Source organism: Anolis sagrei, chromosome 3 (assembly GCF_037176765.1).
Source record: "Anolis sagrei isolate rAnoSag1 chromosome 3, rAnoSag1.mat, whole genome shotgun sequence".
NCBI lineage: Eukaryota > Metazoa > Chordata > Lepidosauria > Squamata > Dactyloidae > Anolis > Anolis sagrei.
Window position 1 is genome coordinate 206,257,682 of NC_090023.1, and position 22,195 is coordinate 206,279,876.

The following is a 22,195-nucleotide window of genomic DNA, read 5'->3' on the forward strand; positions in this document are numbered from 1 at the left end:
AAACAGCTCTTTTTCCCGCTTCTATGATTTTGCTATTATTAATCTTGCAGCTACAAAACTGTATTGACAAATTTCTATATCTTATTTCCTGATATTTTTGCCAAATAAACCTAAGAGGCACATTTATTTATGGGTTTTTCTTAACTTCCTTAGTAATTATTTTGTTTGTTTCCATAATTACATTTTCCCAAAAAGTTTGTACCAGCCTACAAGTCTATCAAGCATGGAAGAAGGTACCTTTATGTATTTTGCATCTCCAGCATTTCCCCCGATGGGATTTATCTATTTTGCTTATCGACTTGGGAGTTATGTAGCTTCTACAGAACATTTTATACATGTTTTCTCTGATGGACCCAGCTATTGAAAATTTAAAACCTCTTTTCCATAAATATTCCCATTTGCTCATATCAATATTTCCCCCTCAATCTTTAGCCCATGAAATCATTGCTGTTTTTATTCAATTATCTTCTAAATTGTATTCTAAAATGTATCTGTATAATCTGGAAATTAGTCCTTTATTCCCCTTCTCCAGAATGTTCTCCAATTCCAATTTTCCTTTGGGAAATCCTACTTTATTGTCATTTAGTTGGAAGTTATGAAACTAGTAGTTTATCCCTAATTCTCCCCTCTCTTTTAGTTTCCATTGCCCTTTTTCTTTGTTTAGGTCCTCCCTATAGATTCTCTTTTCCTTATTGGAAATAAACCTGAATCCTGAGGGACACTACAAATGCATCACTACTTCTAAATGCTTTCCTCTAGGAAGGACTAGGAGTACTGTAAAACAGTGATTTCAAATCACGCCAGAGAGGTGGCCCAGAAGGATATCATGGTCAATGCCATGGTCTGAAAAGATGCCATGCTCCCACCCAAGAGAGTCTTGCTAATAAGACTTGTGCCCCCCTCCCTCCCTCCCTCCCCAGTAAGAATCTACTACAGTTTCTTTTAGACAGGATAGGACTCTTCCATGCTATAACTAGACTTTCACCACTCCCCATGCCCCACTTGGTCAGTCCCCTTTTATGGGCCAGGAAAGACATGTGTGTTGGCTCTCACCTCTCTGAGGATCCTTTGTGTTTACGTTCTCTTTAAAACCTGAACAATTATAATTGGAAAACTCTGACTGCTTATGGGCTTAATTTTGCTAAATGGATCATTGCATTTATTGCATAGAATACATACACACTGCCTTGGGAAATTTGGAACAGAACTGTCTCTGTAAACTGCAACAAATGCATTTCACAAAGCTCTGTGTATCTTTCATTTGCAGCAGGAAAGGAGGTATTAAGACTGTAGCAGTGAAAATGCCATGGACTAGCCCCGTGTTGATTATCTTGTGCAGTCTTGATTATGCCCTCCTCAGTATGCTAATTCCTTCCATAGGATTGCTTCTCCAGCCGTCACTGATGGCTGCCACCGGTATGTGGCACTTCACCCTTGGAGCTCAGCAAGCTGGTCTTTATAGCTTGCTCCAGTAAAGATGCCAGAATTATTCCACGGATCAGCTGTTTGATGAGACAAGTGCCAGTCCCCTTCCCCCCAGGAACAGATATATTGGCTCCCCACCGAGTTCCCCACTCATTTGGCCGGGCGCCTGGAAAGCACACTCCTCTGCCAAGGCATGCCACTTGGTTCCAGTGTCTAGTTTTGTTGCTCTTGTTCTAATTAATGTCTCAACCTTAATTCTTTGTACAATAGTTACCTAAGCATTTTCAGGGTCCTGTCTTTCTTTCTTTCTTTCTTTCTTTCTTTCTTTCTTTCTTTCCTTGTTTCTTTCATAACAGTGTCTGTGTTAAATTATGATTTTTTTAAAAAAAGGTTTTAAAAGAGAAGCCTTTTGGTCAATTCCGCGGGTTTTCTGCAGTGGCTGATATAATCATAATGGTCCCACTGGTGATCGGCACACTGAGTGCAGTGCCTAAAGACCTTGGCTTGCACTTAAACACAATCAGCACTGACAAAATTACCATCTGTCAGCTGCAAAAGGCCACCCTACTCGGATCTGCACGCATTATTCGCCAATACATCACACAGTGCTAGACACTTGGGAGTGTCTGACGTGTGATCCAATATAACAACCAGCAGAGTGATCTTGTTTGCTGTGTACTAATCATGTTATATTTCAAATAATAGTAGTAGTAATAATAATAATAATCATCATCATCATCATCGTCGTCGTTGTTGTTATTTCTTACCTGGCATTCCTCATGGCTTGAGGCACCAACTTCATCAACCCTTGCAGAGCTAGTATAGCCCTCCAGGTGTTTTTGACTTCAGATTCTATAATTCCTGATCACTGGACAAGCTGACTAGGGCTTCTGGGAGTTAGAATCTCAAATACCCAGAAGGCCATAGGGTGTGCAGTAAAAAGTGACTTACCCATAGTCAAATCAATAGAGAGCTATGATGGATTTGTAGTAGCATAACATTTGGTTAAGCTGTTGCCGTAAGAATGACCACACTATTCTAAAAAAAGTCATCTGATGCAGACTGTGTAACTGACATATATATTATTTTGGAATAATCTCCAAGACAAGTTTGAAACCATTTGTTATATGCCATCTTATTTCTATGAAAACGAAAAATGTGTTTCCCCTTTCGTGCGAGCCAACAAACAGAAGGGATCATTATGTTTTTGAAGCCATTACAATAGTGGAGGTATTATTAGCTACTGCAAGCAGACTGTCATTTTCCTACAGCATTCCTGCCACAGTGCCAAGCAATGACTCATCTTCCTTCTCTCCTCCCCTCTCCAAGAGGATTACTCTCAGGTGCATTTTCCCACTAGAACCTGCACAACACTGGTGGATAACACATGGCCTCACAGCCCTTGATGGGCTGTAGCCCCATCATTTTTAGCAAGTATGTTCAGTAGTGAATGGTGATGGAAGCTACAGTTCAATAATATCTGTAGGACAACACATTTCCCTTGACTATTGTTGATTTGGGTGAATAATAAAATCTGAACTGAAACACACTTAAAGATTTGAAGCCCTAAATAAGGCCCGCTTCTGAGTAACATTATTTTGAGAGTATGTTTTCATGCTTTATACTGTTAGCTTATCATCTTCTGAAATCAGTTTAATAACACTATGTAACACAATTTTTGTTCCTGGGTTATAAACATAATTTCCTAACTGGTTCCATGATAAAAACATGGAAAAAAGTTTAGTAACCTGCAAATACTTTGTTTTTTCGGGACATCCTGCAGCACATTTTGCTATAGTTTTTCAAGAAATATCTCCTAGAGCCTGTGGGCCAGGGACCACCAGTGGATTGTGAGGATGAAAATCAGGTCCACGAGACTCTTTCCTCTTTATTTCTTTATTTTATTTTAATTTGTTTATGTCTGCTCCTTTCATGCCACCTGCCACTCCTTCCCTATCGCAGACCCTGGCATCTGTTCTGTATCAGAAACTAGAGCTAATGTGATCTATCCAATGAAATTTTCTGAATCAGCACCCCAAACCGAATCTAAAGTTGACCAAAAACTGGTTCATAACCCTTTTGGTACTAATTTTGAAGAGTGCTCCCTGGTCAAGTAGTCCCTGGTAAAAGTGGCCCCTTGTCAAAGTTGTCTCTGGTCAAGTGACCCCTGGTCAAAAAAAAAGGTTGGGAACCATTGTCCTAGAGTCTCAACTAATTGCATACCTTAGTTTGTTGCAGCCACAAAAATGAATTTTCTGGAGTATGACAACTAGTTTCAAATTAAGTATTGTACAATTAAACAGGAAATAACACTTTCAAACCAGGAACAGATTTTTTCAAATTTTGTTACATGGTGCAATTAGTTATAAGATAGTGCCAATATATTGTAGAATCATAAGTGTTGGACTGTAGGAGAACAAGTTCAAATCCCTTCTCAGCTGTGGTGGCAAGTTACACCCTTTTGGCCTAAGAAGAAGGCAATGGCAAACCTCTTTTGATTGAATCCAGCCAAAAACACTGTAACAGGGTGATCGTAAGTTGACATGAAGGTACCTAACAACAACTAGTAGTGCAATCCTGAATATATTTACTTTGAAGAAAGCCTTCTTGTGCCCAATAGGGCTTATTCCCAGATAAATGTGTATATGACTGTGCTGCTAGAATCTCTTAAGAAATTGATATTAGGATCACCAGGCTAATGGAATGATTAAATGATGAGATTACAGAATGTGACATAAAGGAGGATTAAGAACATCTGTTGGGCTATAGACTGCACAGAGATATTCAGATTTTTTCTTTGACAATGAGGTTAATTAACAGTTTCTATGTTGGTGGCTGAAGGTAAGAAATTAAGGGTCGATCCAGTTCAGAAGTCATGTATGGATGGATTTGTAAATTTGGTCTGACAAGAGGATGCTTCACAGTAGTAGTAGAAAAACTATTCTTCAAGTGTAGCGATGTAAAGAATTTAGAACTGGGGGTGGAAAATCAAATTGTTCAAAGTTAGAAGCAATTCTAAACTGGAGCACTTGCTGCCAAATCCTATGATAGACTGCTCTGTGTAGTTTTCAATTTGCAGAAATGTCTGGAGCAAACTTAATGACTAAGGGATGGAATAATCTCTAGTGTAGGCGTAGATCACAGGTGCTGCTCTGCTTTCCGAACTTTTGATAGCATCACCAGATTGAACTGTATTTTGTGTAATCCATCTGACCTTTAGATATGTTATCCTTCTAAGCATTTGGAGCAGAAGAATTGAAGTCTATAGCGGGATTTTCCATCACATCAGATATTTTGGCATAGTGGTGTTCTAGTGATCTCCCAGCAACATGGGAAGAATCTCCCTTTGGTGCTGGCATAATACTGTGGTCTCTAACAGTCCCATTTGTGTAAAGATCAATGTTGTTTGCCTTGTGCATCTAATTGTCACTCCAGCAAAGTATGGGTATAATGTTATTGGCATCACTGGTCAAGGAACAAATGTTGTGCTATAAAAAGATCACTGTCTGGTTGAGATGGAAATAATATTAGCTCTTGTATGTTTCCTGGCTGAAAAATGTGTTTCCCAATTACCCCATCCTTCAAGCCTGGTTGGGAAGAATAGAAAATCCAGTGCAGTTTTTGCCTAGGAATTTAGCCACTTGAAGCGTTTCAGAAAATTGTTTTGCACAAAAAGACATTGGGGTTTGCCTCTGGAGGGCTGGTGCACATCTCAACCGAGAAATGGAGGGGGAAAACCCACATTCTCCAGCAGCTGTCAAACTGCAGATACTGCAGATTTCTGGAAGCAGTTTGAGGCCACCTTCTGTGGTTGTATTATCACCTTTCTGGCCTGAAACCCGTTCATCTAATCATCCTTAAAGCCAAATTGGTTTCTTTCAAACTTGTTCCAAACCAACCGAAGTGGTCAGTGTACATGAACCCCATATCATTTAGTAAACATTATTTGTGTTGGGTTGCTGTGAGTTTTCCAGGCTGTATAGCCATGTTCCAGAAGCATTCTCTCCTGACGTTTTGCCTGCATCAATGGCAGGCATCCTCAGAGGAGAGAATGCTTCTTGAACATGGCCATACAGCCCAGAAAACTCACAACAATCCTGTGATTCTGGCCAAGAAAACCTTTGACAATACATTATTTTTGTTTATAATAGTTCTACTACTTGCTTGTGTGGATGTCAAAAGTGGCAGAATTTGAAGACTGATTTTTTAAATGTAGCCTAATTAACAATGCTTTTTCTACATTGTTTTTTCTGTGCTGCTTTTTCTATACTGATTCTTTTAGTATAGATTATTTTACACTTGCGGAAATAGCTGGGATGGAGAACTGGGACTCCAGTCTACCTCTGTTACTTTTAATTAAACCCTCTTTCAAATAATAAAAGAATAACAAATGCAATTCATTTAATGATTGCAACTAATGAAAAAAATGATTGGTGTCATCAAGGTACCTCTAGAACTATCAGCTTAAATCAGATCTATGCCACACTGCATGTGATTTCAAAGCTGAATTTGTGCTACTTTATGAACTATCTATGGAGCCCCCAGTGGTGCAGTGGGTTAAAGTGCTGGGCTGCTGAGCTTGTCACAGGTTCAAATCCAGGGAGCGGTGAGAGCAAATGTGAGTAGATCAATAGGTACCACTCTGACTGGAAGGTAACGGCGCTCCATGCAGTCATGTCAGCCACATGACCTTGGAGGTGTCTACGGACAACACCGGCTCTTTGGCTTAGAAATGGAGATGAGCATCACACCCCAGAGTCGGACACAACTGGACTTAATGTCAGGGAAAAACCTTTACCTTTACCTATGAACTATCTGCAGGATACCTGTTAGAATGGGCAATTCAGAGACAGCCTAGTGTTCAGAAGACAACTCCGGTCTTGCAGTTATGCTTCCATGTGTGAGTTAAAGCTCCCCTTGTAGGAATGACCAGAAACTGGTATAGTTGATATGCTCTGGGTTTCATTCCATCCTTTCAAACAAGGATGGGGAAACAGTGGCTTACAAACCACAGGCTGCCTGCACACCCCTTTTGGGCCCTTCAGGGTCCCTAATTTTTAGTTTTTTTAGTCCTTAAATGACCTGTAGAAGTTGTGGAGTGTAATGTTTGAGGTGGAGCTGAAGCTCATTTTAGGTCCGAAGAGGCATTTATTTCATTTATGAGTTATTTCATGTTGTAAAATAAGGTCTGCCCTGGGTCTAGATTGGACTGGGAACTTTTTTAAAAAAATTGCAAACATGCCATCTTGCTCCATAGAAGGCAAGCTGATCTTTAAAGCAGTGTGTGATTCCCTGGGGTCACCAGTGTGGCTCCCAAACCTGAATGGTTGCCCAATTTTTGAAAGAACGTGTCCAAGAAGTTGGGTCTATTGCAGTGGTCCCCAAATGTTTTGGCCTTCAACTCTCAGAAATCCTAGCAGCTCATAAACTGGCTGGGATTTCTGGAAGTTGTAGGCCAAAACACCTACAAAGGTTGAGAACCATTGTTCTATTGTATCACACACTGACAGAGAAGCAGTTGCCCATTCTTGTTCTAATATATTTCTTCCACAAAATCATGTTCATTTACAAAAGCAAGAATGTTCTGCTTCACCGTAAAGATACCAGTAAGAGAAGTGAAATGTCAACCTTTAATTAACCAGGGGATTTTGAGCAAAGAATTCCCCCTTTTGGCTCCTTTCTTAGCGGAAAATCCTCCTGTCACATGGCTTTTGCTTCCTAGTGTTTTATCTGTGTTTTATCCCTTTCTGATCCCTTTCTTGGTGTCTAGTCATAGGAAAGGAGGGAGTATCATCATGTTTGCCAGCTGCACCCAACTGTGGAAAAGAGCCAAAGGAGATTGGAAAACAGTCTTGTGGTCAATAGGGAAAGCTTAAAGAAGTAATGAAGCATCCACCATTCGCGGCCCACATATTCATGATAACAGAAGGACTTTTTAATCTTTGGGGATTAATTTATTGGTTTAAAATTTTGGAACTGTCATAGGCTTTGGGAACTATGACTTCAGAGAGTAAAATCCCAGCAGTATTGACGCATTTTATCATCCTTCTGTTAAAAACCCCAAGGGAAAGGCAGTTTCTTCTCTCTTTGTATAAATGTATAGTGGAATTTGCGCAAATATGAAGGGCCAAGTATTCAGCTATAACTAATTAAACTGTGGTGGGCTTGCTAATTTGCCTAAACTTTTCAATCAAGTAGATAAACCGACATTGAATTTTTTTTACTTTAAAATTTTCAAATTAAGAAAGACTAGAATTCAGATAACTTTGCTGTATTCTTTCAAAACTGTGAATACATGAGTGAAAATAATACACGTCTAAATAGCAAGTGGTTAGTAGTGGTCTAGACAAGCACCCATTCCTGACCTCCATGTACCATTTTTAAAATGAGAAAAGGCAGAGAGGAGATGCTCATACAAATGTCCACTGTTGCTTCAGAGACTGCTGGTTTTGCTAACTGAGTTGTAGGTCCACTAGATCAGTGGTTCTCAACCTAATAGCAGGGATTTCTGGGAGTTGTAGGTCAAAACTCCTGGGGACTCACAGGTTGAGAACCACTGATCTAAGGTATAAGATCATAACTTACTGTACTGTACTGTACTGTAATGCACTGAATCGAATTAAATCTGAACATCTAGTGGACCTATAACTCAGCGAAACCAGCAGTCTCTGAAGCAACAGTGGACATTTGTATGAGCATCTATCTTAGATCTTTACACCACAAGTCCAAATGGTTACACCCAAAAGTAAAGGTAAAGGTAAAGGTTTCCCCTTACATTATGTCTAGATGTGTCCGATTCTGGGGGGTGGTGCTTATTTCCATTTTTAGGCCAAAGAGCCGGCATTGTCCATAGACACCTTCTAGGTCATGTGGCCAGCATGACTGCATGGAGTGCCGTTACCTTCTTGCAGAAGTGGTACCTATTGATCTACTCACATTTGCATGTTTTTGAACTGCTAGGTTGGCAGAAGCTGGTCTAACAGTGGGAGCTCACCCCGCTTCCCGGATTCAAAACGCCAACCTTTTGGTCAGCAAGTTCTGCAGCTCAGTGGTGTAACATGCTGTGCCACCGGAGGCCCAAAGCATAATTGAAAACAGTGGTTATCTGCCACAAACATCTTCTGCCACATGTAGTCTGTGGAAATGCTGATCCATTTCAGTGTGATACCACCATGACCATTGCCAGTGTAGCATAGTGGTTTAAACGTTGGAACTCTGGGAGATCAGGATTCAAATCTTTGCTTGGCCACGGAAATGCATTGGGCTTCAGCTTCAGAGAAAGGAAAGGGCAAATCACTATTCCAGGCTGGCTATACTGCCTCTGCTACTGCTATTAACATTTATAGATCATGCTAGCAGCCTTTGATAGCTTTTACCACCATGAATTTATCTAATCTTCCTTTATAATAATCTGATTTGGTGGCCATAACTAAAAAATTCTAGTAGAAATTTTCATAACTAAAGTATATGCTATATTTTTATCTGTCCTATTTATCCTAATTTGATGGCCCTGGTCATTTGGGGGGGGGGGGTGATTTTTTTTTCACTTAGCAAAGTAATGTTCACAAGTTTGGCAATGAGCCATTAGACAGTTTTGGGACATGCACCAGGACCAAGGATGAATAACAGATAATAGCAGCTGACTTTGGTTGTATACCCTACATAGCCAATGGTTGGTGATTTGAGGAACAGGAGTACAAGAAATCTGTAGTGTCAAAAGTGGAGACAACAGTTCTAATAATTATAGATTGGGAGTGATAATGGATGACATTCCTCCAGTAAATGTGATGACCTAGATATATGCCTTAACTACAGTAGATTAGTGATATCAGTATGTTCCATCTTCCAGGAGCATAGTTTGCATTACCTTTTAGTTGCATAGGATAGTGTTCCTTTGCATTTCCCCAGGGTTGCTACAATCTCAGCTGCACTCTGAAAGTTAACAGCATTAGAGGCTGGAAAGCCAGCCTGCAGGCCCCTTTTGCAGCTATTGGTTCTGAAAGTATCTCTTTGGGTTTAGAGACCACCCTTTTTGCTGGGTCTCCATTTTGGAATTTCCCCTGCCTCCTTCAGTAGAGAAAGAAAGCTTTAGATGTGCTGTTGGTTAGGCCATTAACTCTGAAAAAACCATTATAAGAACTATTGAGTACTATAGAGATAGATAGAACAGGTATTGAGTTATATAGATAAAGAAGCTAATTGAGATAGATAGATAGATAGATAGAATAGCAATTGAGTAATTGAGCAATTGAGTTATAGATAGATATTGAGTCACTGAGTATTATTGAGCATTACTTCATCTCCAAAGCTAACCTTGAGCTATAGATAGGGGAAAAAACCTGTTTTTTCTAAACCAGAGCAGCTCAGGGTTAGGGTGAAAAGATCCCAGGATTTTCTTCTGCCATTTGGGGAAAGGTTACCTCAGTAACTGAAGGAAAGGAAAGAAAGATCATCTCTATTGTTTCACCAATTGACTGTTTTGTTTGTAACTTTAACAAGGTGCCAAGTCTGCAAGGACTTTGAGAAATAAATATTCTGGTTTGATGTTCAAAGCCTGTAGTAGCCTCAGTTGCTGGGAATCTCAAGCTTCTAAAGAAAGACCCCCGTGGTCTGCCCAGACAAAGAGAGAAGCACATCTTAGTTTACCTTTATAGGGTCTAGGTGTGACGGCACACAGTGTGAGAATTGTGAGTTGACAAGTTATGAGTAAAGTAGCAGTATATATATAGTCTATATATAGCCCCCCCTCTCTCTCTCTGTGTGTGTGTGTGTGTGTGTGTGTGTGTGTGTATATATATATATATATATATATATATATAAAGTAAAGGTTTTCCCTTGGCATTAAGTCTAGTTGAGTCCAACTCTGGGGGTTGGTATTCATCTGCATTTCTAAGCTAAAGAGCCGTCGTTATGGCTGGCATGACTGCTGGAGTGGTACCTATTGATCTACTCATTGCAGTTTTTCAAGTTGCTCCTGAGATGGAAAAAAAAACTATTGATCTACTCACATTTGCATGTTTTCAAAAGGCTAGGTTGGTAGAAGCTGGGGCTAATAGCGGGAGCTCACTCCACTCCCCCAGATTCGAACTGCCAACCTTTCGGTCAGCAAGTTCAAGGTTATCATCGCTGTTTTTTGTTTTGTTTTGTTTTTTTGCTATCTGCGCATCTGTTTATAAGAATTCACCTAACTTTCTGTCCCTGTGGTAATTAGATTTTGAAAAAAATGGCTTGTTGTAGAAACAAGGATTGGTAAGAAAGCTTCAGCTGAGAAACCTTTTCCCCATGATAACTCTTTCAGGAGTGAATTTCCCTTCCTAGGGGTAGATTTCTCTCACTTCCTGTTTTCTCATCCCCATTCCTAACATTTGTAAATATCAGTTATTTGTAACTCGAGGACTGTCTGTACTAGTCTCTTGTTAAGAAAAGAAGAGGATAGAGTTAACTTGACAAATGCCAAAAGAAGTCTACTGTGCTTGCCTAGCACATCCCTCTCAGCTGTTGCTCATTCTTGTTTTGCAGTTTTGGGTTTTAGAGGAAGGAAAATTTGACTTCGGGCCCAGATAACTGGAGTGCACACCTGTTATTCCTGTATATTGTCTCTTCTATTTATGTACTACCTAGAAATTAGGGTACACTGTTCCATGTGTGATGCATTTCCTGTCACCCTCCAACCAGTTTTTCCTGTGTTGCTTTTTAAAGTGTGTCTCCAGATCAGTGACAAATTTAAATGTGTTTCAGACAAGGTCCCTGCTCATGGATTATGTCCCCCCCAACCACTGTGCCCTTGGTGGTCTTAAGGCCAGGTATCGGTAGAAAGCATCAGTAATGCACATCTGAGACAACAGAGAGTTATTGTGGGTAAATGAAGATAGGGCTGCAGTTTTAACTTGCTCTGGCATTTGAGGGAAACAGTAAATTAATACAAAAATAGTAGGTAAGGAAACTGCAAAGTAACTGTTTTGGACCACATTGGAGTCCTGGTTAAAATTGTTTAATTTGATATGTATGTGTACATATATTTTTGGAATGTCTTGAGGAAGCCCATAGCTCTCCCTAAGAAGTTAAACATCAAAGATTTGTACTTCAGTATAATTGCAAAAGAACTAGTTGGAAACTAAACCGGAATTAATGGGCCTTACTGTTTCCTTTGGCTTCACCTTTCATTGACCAACCTGTCCAACCAGTCCTGATAAGTACAAGTCACCACTATTTTAGAAGCATGAAAGAACTCCACATTTTTCTACTCCTTTGAAAAATAGAGCAAATGGGTAAGATACAAAAATGAATCAGTAATCATTTCACAAACTTGTGATGAGGTGTGAAATGCCTTCACATTTTATTTTTAATAGGTTTTGGATGTATAGTCCAAAAACAAGATCATGTACACTTTTAGCATAGTGCAAATGTACACGTTTGCATAAAGGATTGCACAGAATGTGCCTTGAATTCATTCTTCTGCAATGGTTGTAGTTCCCCTGCCCATCAAGTCAACATGTGAGAGAGCGCTTTGTGAATGTGCATGCACATTTTCAGGTGTTTGTGTTTAGGAACCATTAGCTGTACAAGGAACTGGGTATATGCAACATATGGGAATGTAGAATTGCACAATGATAAGGACTCTAGCATACCATACTAACAGGATTCCACCTTTCTCCCAAATAATGTTTCCAAGTGCTGCTCATTTGCAAGTGGATACAGGTTACTTCGCTGTTCTCCCAGTCACATCTGTGTCCATCGTTGACTCCTAGTTCTCATATGCAAACTTTTTAATGTTCATATTATCTAAAGGTACTCCGCATCAAAAAGCAAGATAAATTGCTTTAGGCCATTTGCAAAGGACAAATCCTTGCAGTTCTTTGATCATTAGTTGGAGCAGCGTCACACCCTGCTTGACATGGCCACTCCTCCCCTTCAGTGTTGCCGGAACGGCTGTGGCAAGTGAGAAAGAGCCAACAAGAGAGCAGCTACTCCAAGGGACTTTCTGTTGTTCCTTTTTGCCCTTGAAGAAACTCTAGCTTTTCCGGACTGTGTGAGGACTCTACAGCTCGAGAGAAAAAAAAAGACATGGAGCTACAAGTAAACCACAGCTCTGGAAGCAGCCAAGGTGTGTCCTGAGCCAACCCTGCTATATACGTGTCTCACAATATTGTCAGGTTTAAACAGCATGCAGGATGTTATTTTCAATGTATCCAAGGAGGAAGCAAATCAGGGAAGTTTTACGGGATTGAATGAGGTGTGGGTCTTAGATGAGTTTGCCTGTTAAAAATCTGAGTATTCAATCCGGGTGTACAAGTACGAAGTGTTCTTGTTTGGAAGTGAAGATCTGGTTAGCATTACCCGACTCACGTATCAGGAAGGAAGGGAGGGAAGCATTTTCTATAGGAGCAGGGACTGTTCTGTCATCCTCTCAGCATTCCATGTGTCTGATTTCATGTTTTTATGACGGGCGGTGGGAGGGAGGAGGCTGGGAAAGAGAAAGAGATCATTTTCTTTGGACATAACAAGCAGATCTTTGGGTGATCTATTTTCTTTGGATGCAAATAGCATTTCTGGAAGAGTGTGCAGATTTTCAAGCTAGATTGAAATAGTAGTCAGAGGAGGGAAATGCATTTAGTGTTCATTTCCTATACAGAACAAGTTTTTCCCGAGTCTTTGTAAATGAAGTAAAAAACAATGTTTGCATTAATTCACCAATAAGAGCTGTTCGCAAAGCAAAACAGTCTCCACACTCAGTATTAATCACAGTTTGTGTCTTGACCCAGGAAACTGATCTTTAATTCAGCCCATTATCCTGCAGATTTCATGTGCTGCAGCAGAAAGTTCACTTCCCACGAACGCTTTTAAAGATGTTGTAGAACTTTCCTATTAGGAGGACACGCATGGGAAGGTCAGAGATGGAATGAATATGTCAGGATAGAGATTCTCCCCAGGGATAAACTGTTCTTGGCTATAATAATGTCTTCATGTATAATTTCTGCTCATAGTTTTGTGCACATTTGTTTTGGGTAATTAGACAGGTTGCAAGTTTGTGAACAGGTGTCTCTGACTTTTGGCTCATATATTAGAAAATGAATATAGGCACCGTGTAGAATGCTTGCATGTTTCTGCTTGTTAGAAAAGTGCAAACAACATTATACAACTGGCCAAGGAAAGCGAGTTTGGAGAAAGCATTTGCTGAAGAATTGTGTAATATAGATGTATTTGCCAAGGTCTGGAATATATATAGGCTAATATGTGAGATAAAAAGATCACATAGAACTAGCTGAACCAGTATGGTGTTTTATCTCTTCTTCCAGAGACTACCTTACATTACCTTTGTACTGTCATGGCTAATGAGGGTTTGTCCATGACATTGGCTCATTTCGAGTTGCAGTGTTCTATTGTCTTCCTTCTCAACAAATGGGAGCTGTGGCTTCTGCATTTCATCATTCTTGGCAAATGTTATTTCTTTATTGATATGTGTTATTTACAAGACATCTCAATAGCTAGTCAAAGTAGCATAGTGTTATACAGTTTGAAAAGTAATGTACCCTTTCTGCAGTAGTAACGTCAAATTATGTGTGAACAGTATTATTAATCTGGAAGGACGAGGAATCTATCGTACAGGGTGTTTAGCTCCTTGTTATTTTCCTCTTGTGATTAATTCTAATTGGGATGTATATACTAATGTGAGAGCATATGTATATGAAGTTCCAAGAAGGTCTAATAATCTTAATAACTACATTATTAGACCTACTTGGAACTTCATACATATGAATAATCTTCATAACTACATTTTAGAGCCATGGTGGCACAATGGGTAAAAATCCTTGTGCCGGCTGGACTGCTGACCTTAAGATTGGGTTGCTGATCTGAAGGTTGCTGGTTCGAATCTGTGAGACAGGATGAGTTCTAGCTTGCAGAGACATGAGAGAAGCCTCCCAGCCAGATTGTAACACATCCAGGCATCCCCTGGGCAACGTTTCTATAGACCAGAGGTCCTCAAACTAAGGCCCAGGGGCCAGATACGGCCCTCCAAGGTCATTTACACAGCCCTCGCTTAGGGTCAACCTAAGTCTGAAATGACTTGAAAGCACACAACAACGACAACAACAATCCTATCTCATCAGCCAAAAGCAGGCCCACACTCCCCATTGAAATACTAATAAGTTCATATTTGTTAAAATAGTTCTTCATTTTAATTATTGTATTGTTTTAAGTGTTTTTTGCACTACAAATTCATTCATTTTGTTTTTCAAATTATAATCCGGCCCTCCAACAGTTTGAGGGACTGTGACCTGGCCCTCTGTTTAAAAAGTTTGGGGACCCCTGCTATAGACCGTGAGTTCTCTCACACTAGAAGCAACTTGTAGTATGTTCTCAAGTTGCTTCTGACACGATTAAAAAAAACTACATAATTTATACTGCTTGAAGTCCCCTGATAACTGTATTTATCTAATTCAGGATTTGTTTGATTTTGCATATATCTTTTTATACTGTTGGATTGGTATAGAACAAAGTGGGGAATAGTTGGGAATATGAATGAATTGTATTGTGACCGTCACAGACCAGGAGGACATGGCATTAAAACAGTAAAATCAGAGGGGTTTTAAAAAAAGAAACACATTAACATTAAAGTCAATGAGTCGAAACATTAAAAGCAGAAAGTACTCAACATGGAATCATCTGGATAGGCTCTAGAGCTTTCATAATAAAGGATGGTTTTGGCTTCTTGAAGCTTAAATTTAAACCACACGAAGAGGCAAAGTTAGTCTTACCCTAACATATGGGGGTGATAGTCTAATCTTATCTCACACCTTTAAGATGCCCATTTTTTATAAAGGATAGTAGCTGTGAGGATGCTTTTTGCAGTTATCTTGGAAAGCTGTTACATTTATACAAAATGTAAAATACTCCTTGAGTGAGAAGGATGACATGGTGTGCTACTGGTTATCACATCTAGCGAGCCTTCTGAGTAAGAATAATAATATGTCAGATTATACTTTTTCCAGAGAATAATTTTTATCAACATGCCTGAGAGTCTAAAAGCTAATTTAGAAAATCTAATTTTAAAAAACCCATGAATGTCAGCTTGAAGGCATAAACTTGGATAATTACGTATATAGAGATGGGTGAGATATTATGCAATTTCTCTCTCTGTGATAGCAATATTCCCTGGAACAACAGTAGGGAGCCCATGACACTTCAGAGGTTTGGGATTTCAGCTCTTAAAAGTAGCATTTAACATGGGCAATGGTAAAAAATGATAGGAATGGAAGTCCAAAATATCTAAATGACCAAAGGTTCCCATTTCTAAACGAACCATTTATTGCAAGGTTCTCTTAAAAATGATTGGTCAAGGAAGGATCAAAGCTTGGTGCCAGAACCTATACGTATTTAGGAAATTCCAGATGTTGTCCCTAGTTTCTTTAGTAACAAGGATAAGGTAGCGTTTATGGGGAAATTTTCCAGTGATGACCCCAAAAAAATTTCTAAAGAGTTTCCTCATTTTCCCTATATGAAAGTACACATTTTCTGCCTGAAATCTCCTTTGATCCAATTTGTCCTCTTGAATCATAGAATCTTAGTTGGAAGAGACCTCATGGGCCATTCAGTCCAACCCCCTTCCAAGAAGCAGGAAAATCAAAGCACCCCTGACAAATGGCCATCCAGCCTCTGTTTAAAAGCTTCCAAAGAAGGAGCCTCCAACACACTCCGGACAGAGAGTTCCACTACTGAACAGCTCTCACAGTCACAAAGTTCTTCCTAATGTTCAGGTGGAAAACAAGCCTGATCCTTCCTCGTTATGACTTCCCCTCTCATATTTATACATGTCTCCCCTTAGCCTTCTCTTCTGCAGGCTAAACATGCCCAGCTCTTTAAGCGGTTCCTCGTGGGGCTTGTTCTCCAGACCCTTGATCATTTTAATTACCCTTCTCTGGACATATTCCAGCTTGTCAACATCTCCCTTCAATTGCGGTGCCCAGAATTGGACACAGTATTCCAGGTGTGGTCTGGCTAAGGTAGAATAGAGGGTAGCATGATTTCCCTGGATCTAGACACTATGCTCCTATTTATCCAGGCCAAAATCCCATTGGCTTTTTTTTGCCACTGCATGACATTACTGGCTCATGTTTTAACTTGTCCACGAGGACTCCAAGATCTTTTTCACATGTATTGCTGTCAAGCCAGGCATCGACTGGAAGCTCTAAGAAACAGTTTCTTCTTTCCACAAAAAGAAAAGGTTTCATAATACATCTTGCATCTGAAAATAATACATGTGACTGTGACAGATTTCAGTTTTCAAATCCAGATCTTAAAAATAACTGTCAGTTCTGCTGTGAGAGCACACAACTGGTGGGAAGTAATTTAAAGTGTGGGCAGGAGTACAAAAATAGGAATTTATGTATTCCATATTTATCATTTGGTGAAATTCATAGGTGCAATGCTGGCAGCTTGCTGTTGACTGAAAACATTGGCACTTGTAAATGTGCATGTGTAACTATGGTATAATCATTCTGATATGAATAGCCTCTCCTTTTAAACATCGCCCTTCTGAAAAGATGAGGGTATTCTAGAAATGTGTTTTGCAGGTGAAGTAATAAGGAATGTTTGTTTAATAACTTGCCAACACAAATAAAACATTATTCTCTCCATTGTTGTCTGGGGACTAACTTTCATACCAAATTCTTCCTTAGACAACTGGCTTCATTTGTGCATACTGTAATATCAAATATGTGGGTCATGTGAGTGTCAGAAGGCATATAAGTAATACCAGTGTACTAGTCACAGAGCTGATGAAAACCATCTGGCACAGTCTTCTGGGATTTTATCACCTAAAAATGCTTGTGAGAACTTATGGTACTTGCTTTGAAAATGCTACACATGGGAGTGTTCCTACACTTACTTAGTCTTGCTGTGTCAGGGCAAGAGCCTTTTCTATTATTTCACCTTTTTCTGTGGAGGGAAATTTCGAATGGCCTTTCATTTCAAACAGGTGATTTTTTTTGTCATGTCAGGAGCAACTTGAGAAACTGCAAGTCGCTTGTGGTGTGAGAAAATTGGCCGTCTGCAAGGACGTTGCCCAGGGGAGGCCCGGATGTTTTGCCATCCTTGTGGGAGGCTTCTCTCATGTCCCCACATGGAGAGCTGGAGCTGATAGAAGGTGGTCATCCGCCTCTCCCCGGATTCGAACCTGCGACCTGTCGGTCTTCAGTACATCAATACAGGTGATTGTCTGTACATTTGAAGGTGGTGATACCCAATAGAAGAGTTCACCATTCAAAGGCAGTGTGGTCTTAAAACAGATTTCTCTCTCTTGAAATCTTGTTTTTCATTAGTTCTTTTGAGTGTGCAGAGAGCAGGAGCATGCATGAAGGTGCCTTTCCGTTTTGTTGAAGATATTGGAGGATTTCCATTCTTTTTTGTTGTTTATTCATTCAGTCATTCCCAACTCTTTGTGACCTCATGGACTATCCCATGCCAGAGCTCTGAGTCGGCCATCACCCCCCCCCCCCCAGATCCTTCAAAGTCCCTCCCTTACAACAGACTAAAAAAGTTACTTCTTTAAAACCCATTGTGTCCTGCATCCCCCATCCAGGCTCACCGTTATCTCAAGGAATATGGACTTACCTAGTCGTTCTTTTGATCTCAGAATATGGGAAAATATTGCTAAGTTTGGTACAATATAGTGAGCAATATAGGAAACCCTGGTGGCAGAGTGGGTTAAACCACTGAGATGCTGAACTTGCTGACTGAAATGTCAGCAGTTCAAATCCGAGAGCGGGGTGAGCTCCCACTGTTAGCCCCAGGTTCTGCCAACGTAACAGTTTGAAAAAATGCAAATGTGAATAGGTACTGCTCCAGCAGGAAGGTAGCAATGCACCATGCAGTCATGACCTTGGAGGTGTCTCTGGACAACCCTGGCTCTTTGGCTTAGAAATGGAGATGAGCACCCCCCCCCCCCAAGTCTAGACATGACTAGACCTAATGTCAATGAGAAACCTTTACCTGTACTTTAGTGAGCATTTGCTTTTGTCTACTTTTCAAACAACTTCAGAGATGGCTACGTTGTGTATAGTGTCTACCACACCAGGCTGGAGTATTTGCTAAAATTGGAGAATTGGCTTTAAAAAAGATTGAAGGGATTTCAAGATCTCTCATGCCCATTTCTGATGAGAATAACAGCAAATTTTTGGAATCTGTGATGTTAGAAGTAATTATTTCCATTACCTAAAGAGATTAGTGGTTACATGGAGCATATTCCATTCTGATGTATGGGAATCTATTGTGTGTATTGGGGAGAACGGCAACATTTTCAGATCTATTACAGATCTTTTGTCATTCTTCTCACTTCTTGTTCATAGTGGCTATTCGATCTGCCTTTATATTATAATCTCTATTCTCTAGTCCTTGTGTTTGCTGAGAAAAATGCTGACAGATGGAAAGCTAACACTTGTTAAATGGAGAAGAACATGAATTTGTTTACAATGCGCTTTAGATAGAGCAATGGTTCCCAACCTGTGGTCTGTGGACCACCAATGGTCCCCAAGAACTAAAATATGGTCTGCGGCCTTACCGTTACTACACCGTTACAACAAAATGACAGATCTTGCAAAACCCTCCAGAGTCACAGTCTAACACTCAAACCACTACCTGTTTTCCTGTGTTTCTGTGTCCTATCACATTCATTACATTCTCTGTCCAGTGCATTTAATGCAAAAAGCGAACTCATTCTTCAATAGAAAATACATTGGTTAAGATGCACAAAATGTGTGTGTGTGTGTGTGTGTGTGTGTGTGTGTGTGTCAGTCTCATGTATGAGTCAGGGGCCAAAATAATGGCTCTTGTACGATGAATGGATAAGCTGGCGCCATTCTGCTAAGAGGGGGAAAGTCCTAGCACTACAATTTCCCCAGCCAGATATTGAAAAGGGCCAGAAGTACCATTGCAGTAGAGAGAGTTAACAATAATTGTGTTGGGTTTTCAGAGGGTGAACTAAATGATTGCTTTTCACCACCATGCTCTGAGGAGATAGTTCCATTTTAAATACAATTTAAATAACTCCCTTTACATTGACCCGTGGATAAATTGACCTGGTTTGGGGGGAAGGCAGGTTTTATTTTTTTACTAAAATGTCTAGACGTTTACATGAATATATATGTATATGTATGTATATGTATGTGTGTTTGTGTGTGTGTGTAAAGTACGTTGGTCTGAGTCCAGCCCTATATCATTGGTTCGTTGTACAGTTATACAGCTATGGCAGTATTCCTAAATTCCCTGCCTCCATGAAAAGGCAATGGGGTAAGATTTAAATTCTTCAGTCAAACCACATCGGATAAGTCTCTCTGCCTCCCAGGCACCATTGGCAAGTAGGCTATTTCACAAAACTGGCTCAGAATACATAGTTGGCATCAACCTGCACCTTAGGTAGATAAAACCCACCTGACGCATAGTTTGAATTCTGGTACTGTAGGTTTCCATCTGCCATATATAAGCAGGGAAAACTGGTGTGATTCCTTCTCTGTGTGGCATCTGCAGTGACAGAAAAAGGACTCTGTGTGTGTGCATGCATGCGTATGTGTGCATGTCTCTGCGTGACTGCAGTCATTTTTCTCCTTTCAGTTCATTGAATTGGGTTGAGAAACAAATGTATTCACTTTCATGAGTTATTTTTCTTTAGTAACAAGACAGTTGATGTTTTCATTTTCAGACACTTGAAGCAGTGAAAACATATGCAAAGTCTTTCTTTTGTGCATGTGAAATATCTGGCCTTGTTTTTACTTTTGATGATAAGAGCAGAGAGGGGAGGAAAATCTGATGTTGGTTTTTTGCCTGTCAATTGGATGACTTGGAGGAAAAATAATGAGAGTGCTTGGCATCAGCACAGAAAGGACTGTGAAAACAGTAAAGATTGGCTTGCAGCTTGTCCATAGTCAAAAGAGAAATGAGTCGATCTTGCCAAGCCCGTTCCAGAATAAAAATGTGCCCAGCCTATGCTTAGAGGACAAGGATTCAAGCTGATAATTCTTGTGGCAGCTTATGTTTGTTTTCAGTTTTGCTCTTTAAAACATCAGTTAAGCTGCAATAAGCTTCTTACATTTTTTTTGAATGGTAACTTAAAAAGGAAAAACCACTCTTCTTGTTTGTTAATTATAGGCTTGCTTTTCAGTTGTTTTTAGGCAAATATCTTACTGAATTGGAAAAACATGTTGATCACTGTCTGTGGTGCAGCTAGTTAATTTTAGACCAGGGTTAGGAAACCTTTTGCATTTGGGCCTAACTCAAGCTGCAGGGAATCCAAATCCAGCCTCTGAAGCTTCCCAGGACACTCCACCCTGTCCCACAAAGCCCATGGAAGGAAGGTGGAACTAAGTATAGGGAAGAGAAGAGAGAAATGAACCTGGATTCCCAGCTAAGTCTTGACCAAAAAGCTCTTCCTGGTGGTTTGCCTAGAGATGCAGTGGCATAATGGATTGTGGTCATACTCTTGATGGCTGGGGCATAGAGATACACTGGCTTCATTTTCCATGGGTGGCTGCAAGGTCAAAGTAATCCACCCCCCACCCCATGCCAAAATGGTTCCTCACACCACTTTTAACTTGTGAGGCATATAAGAAACCTTCTCTCAGACAAACAGATTTCATGCTTGTACATTACTGATGTCCTAGAGGAAAAGATGCATGTAAGAAAACTTCTCTCAGCCATACTCTATGAGTGTACGTTGCTGATGTGCTAGAAGAAAAGAACAGCTTTGCTGATTCTGCTTAAATAAGGAAACTCTGTGATATAAAAACATCATTATGAATACAGAAATAAAATAGAAAATGGTTTTCGTGCTCTGATGGCATACATACTTCCTTGGAAATAAGGCAAGCCGATAATGAAAGGTGGAGGTAATGTTATGGAGTTATTATTTGTTTACCTTAAAGGACTGTGAAAATGGCAAAGATTGGCTTGCAGCTTGTGTATAGTCAAAAGGGGTAAATTATTTATTTATTTATGTATTTCATTTATATACAGCTTTTCTCGACTGGGGGGGGGGGGCTCAAAGTGGTTCACAACAATGTAAATGGCAAAATTCAGTGCCTTACAAAATATAAATACAAAACATAACTAAAAATCATAAAACGATAGATTTATACCAAATAAACTATAAAACATAATACATCGGACACAGTCAACACAAAACATAGAACATTTGACATTGCACCAATCCCGAAGTCATATTGACTACTTCATCTCATTCCCCGAATGCTTGCTTGAAAAGCCATGTTTTAAGTTGTTTCCTAAACACCAGGAGGAGGGAGTGATCTAATCTCACTGAGGAGGGTGTTCCACAGACGAGGGGCCACCACAGAGAAAGCCCTGTCTCTTGTCCCCACCAGTCACTCCTGTGAGGGTGGCGGGACTGAAAGTAGGACCTCCTGAGCCAATTTTAATGTTCTAACTGGCTCATATAGGAAGGCGACTCCTTAAACCCTCCTTACCCAATAGGAGATTCCTGTTAGGATGTCTGAATACCTGCCGTATTTATCTGAGAATTTAAAGAAGAAGTAAGAAATACAGATAAACTATAAATGATACATTTTAGTCCAGTGGTTCCCCAGGTCTAGTTATGTCATGGAAAGCCTTAGTCCCTATTCACAGGGGACCTTTTGTGACTGCAAAAAGGGTATAGCTTTAACGTACGACAATATATCCCTGAACCCCTTGAACTACTATTCTTTTCATGTGAACACAATCTGCAAAAGTTTCAGCAAAAGTCTAGTGATACATCTTCCTGTTA

The 22,195-nt window shown here is 40.0% G+C and overlaps 1 protein-coding gene across 2 annotated transcripts in view; it reads left to right on the forward strand.

Annotated features, from left to right (window-relative positions):
* ABLIM1 (actin binding LIM protein 1) overlaps positions 1-22,195 on the forward strand; it is a 271,609-nt gene that overhangs the window by 44,899 nt on the left and 204,515 nt on the right. The window contains exon 1 of one of the 2 annotated variants that reach the window (XM_060768478.2): positions 12,364-12,529. The exons of the other annotated variant lie outside the window; for it this stretch is intronic. Coding sequence (XP_060624461.1) covers positions 12,490-12,529 — 40 coding nt within the window. The 5' untranslated portion in view covers positions 12,364-12,489. Of the gene's footprint in view, positions 1-12,363; positions 12,530-22,195 lie in introns of those variants that run through there. 2 annotated transcript variants of the gene reach the window in all.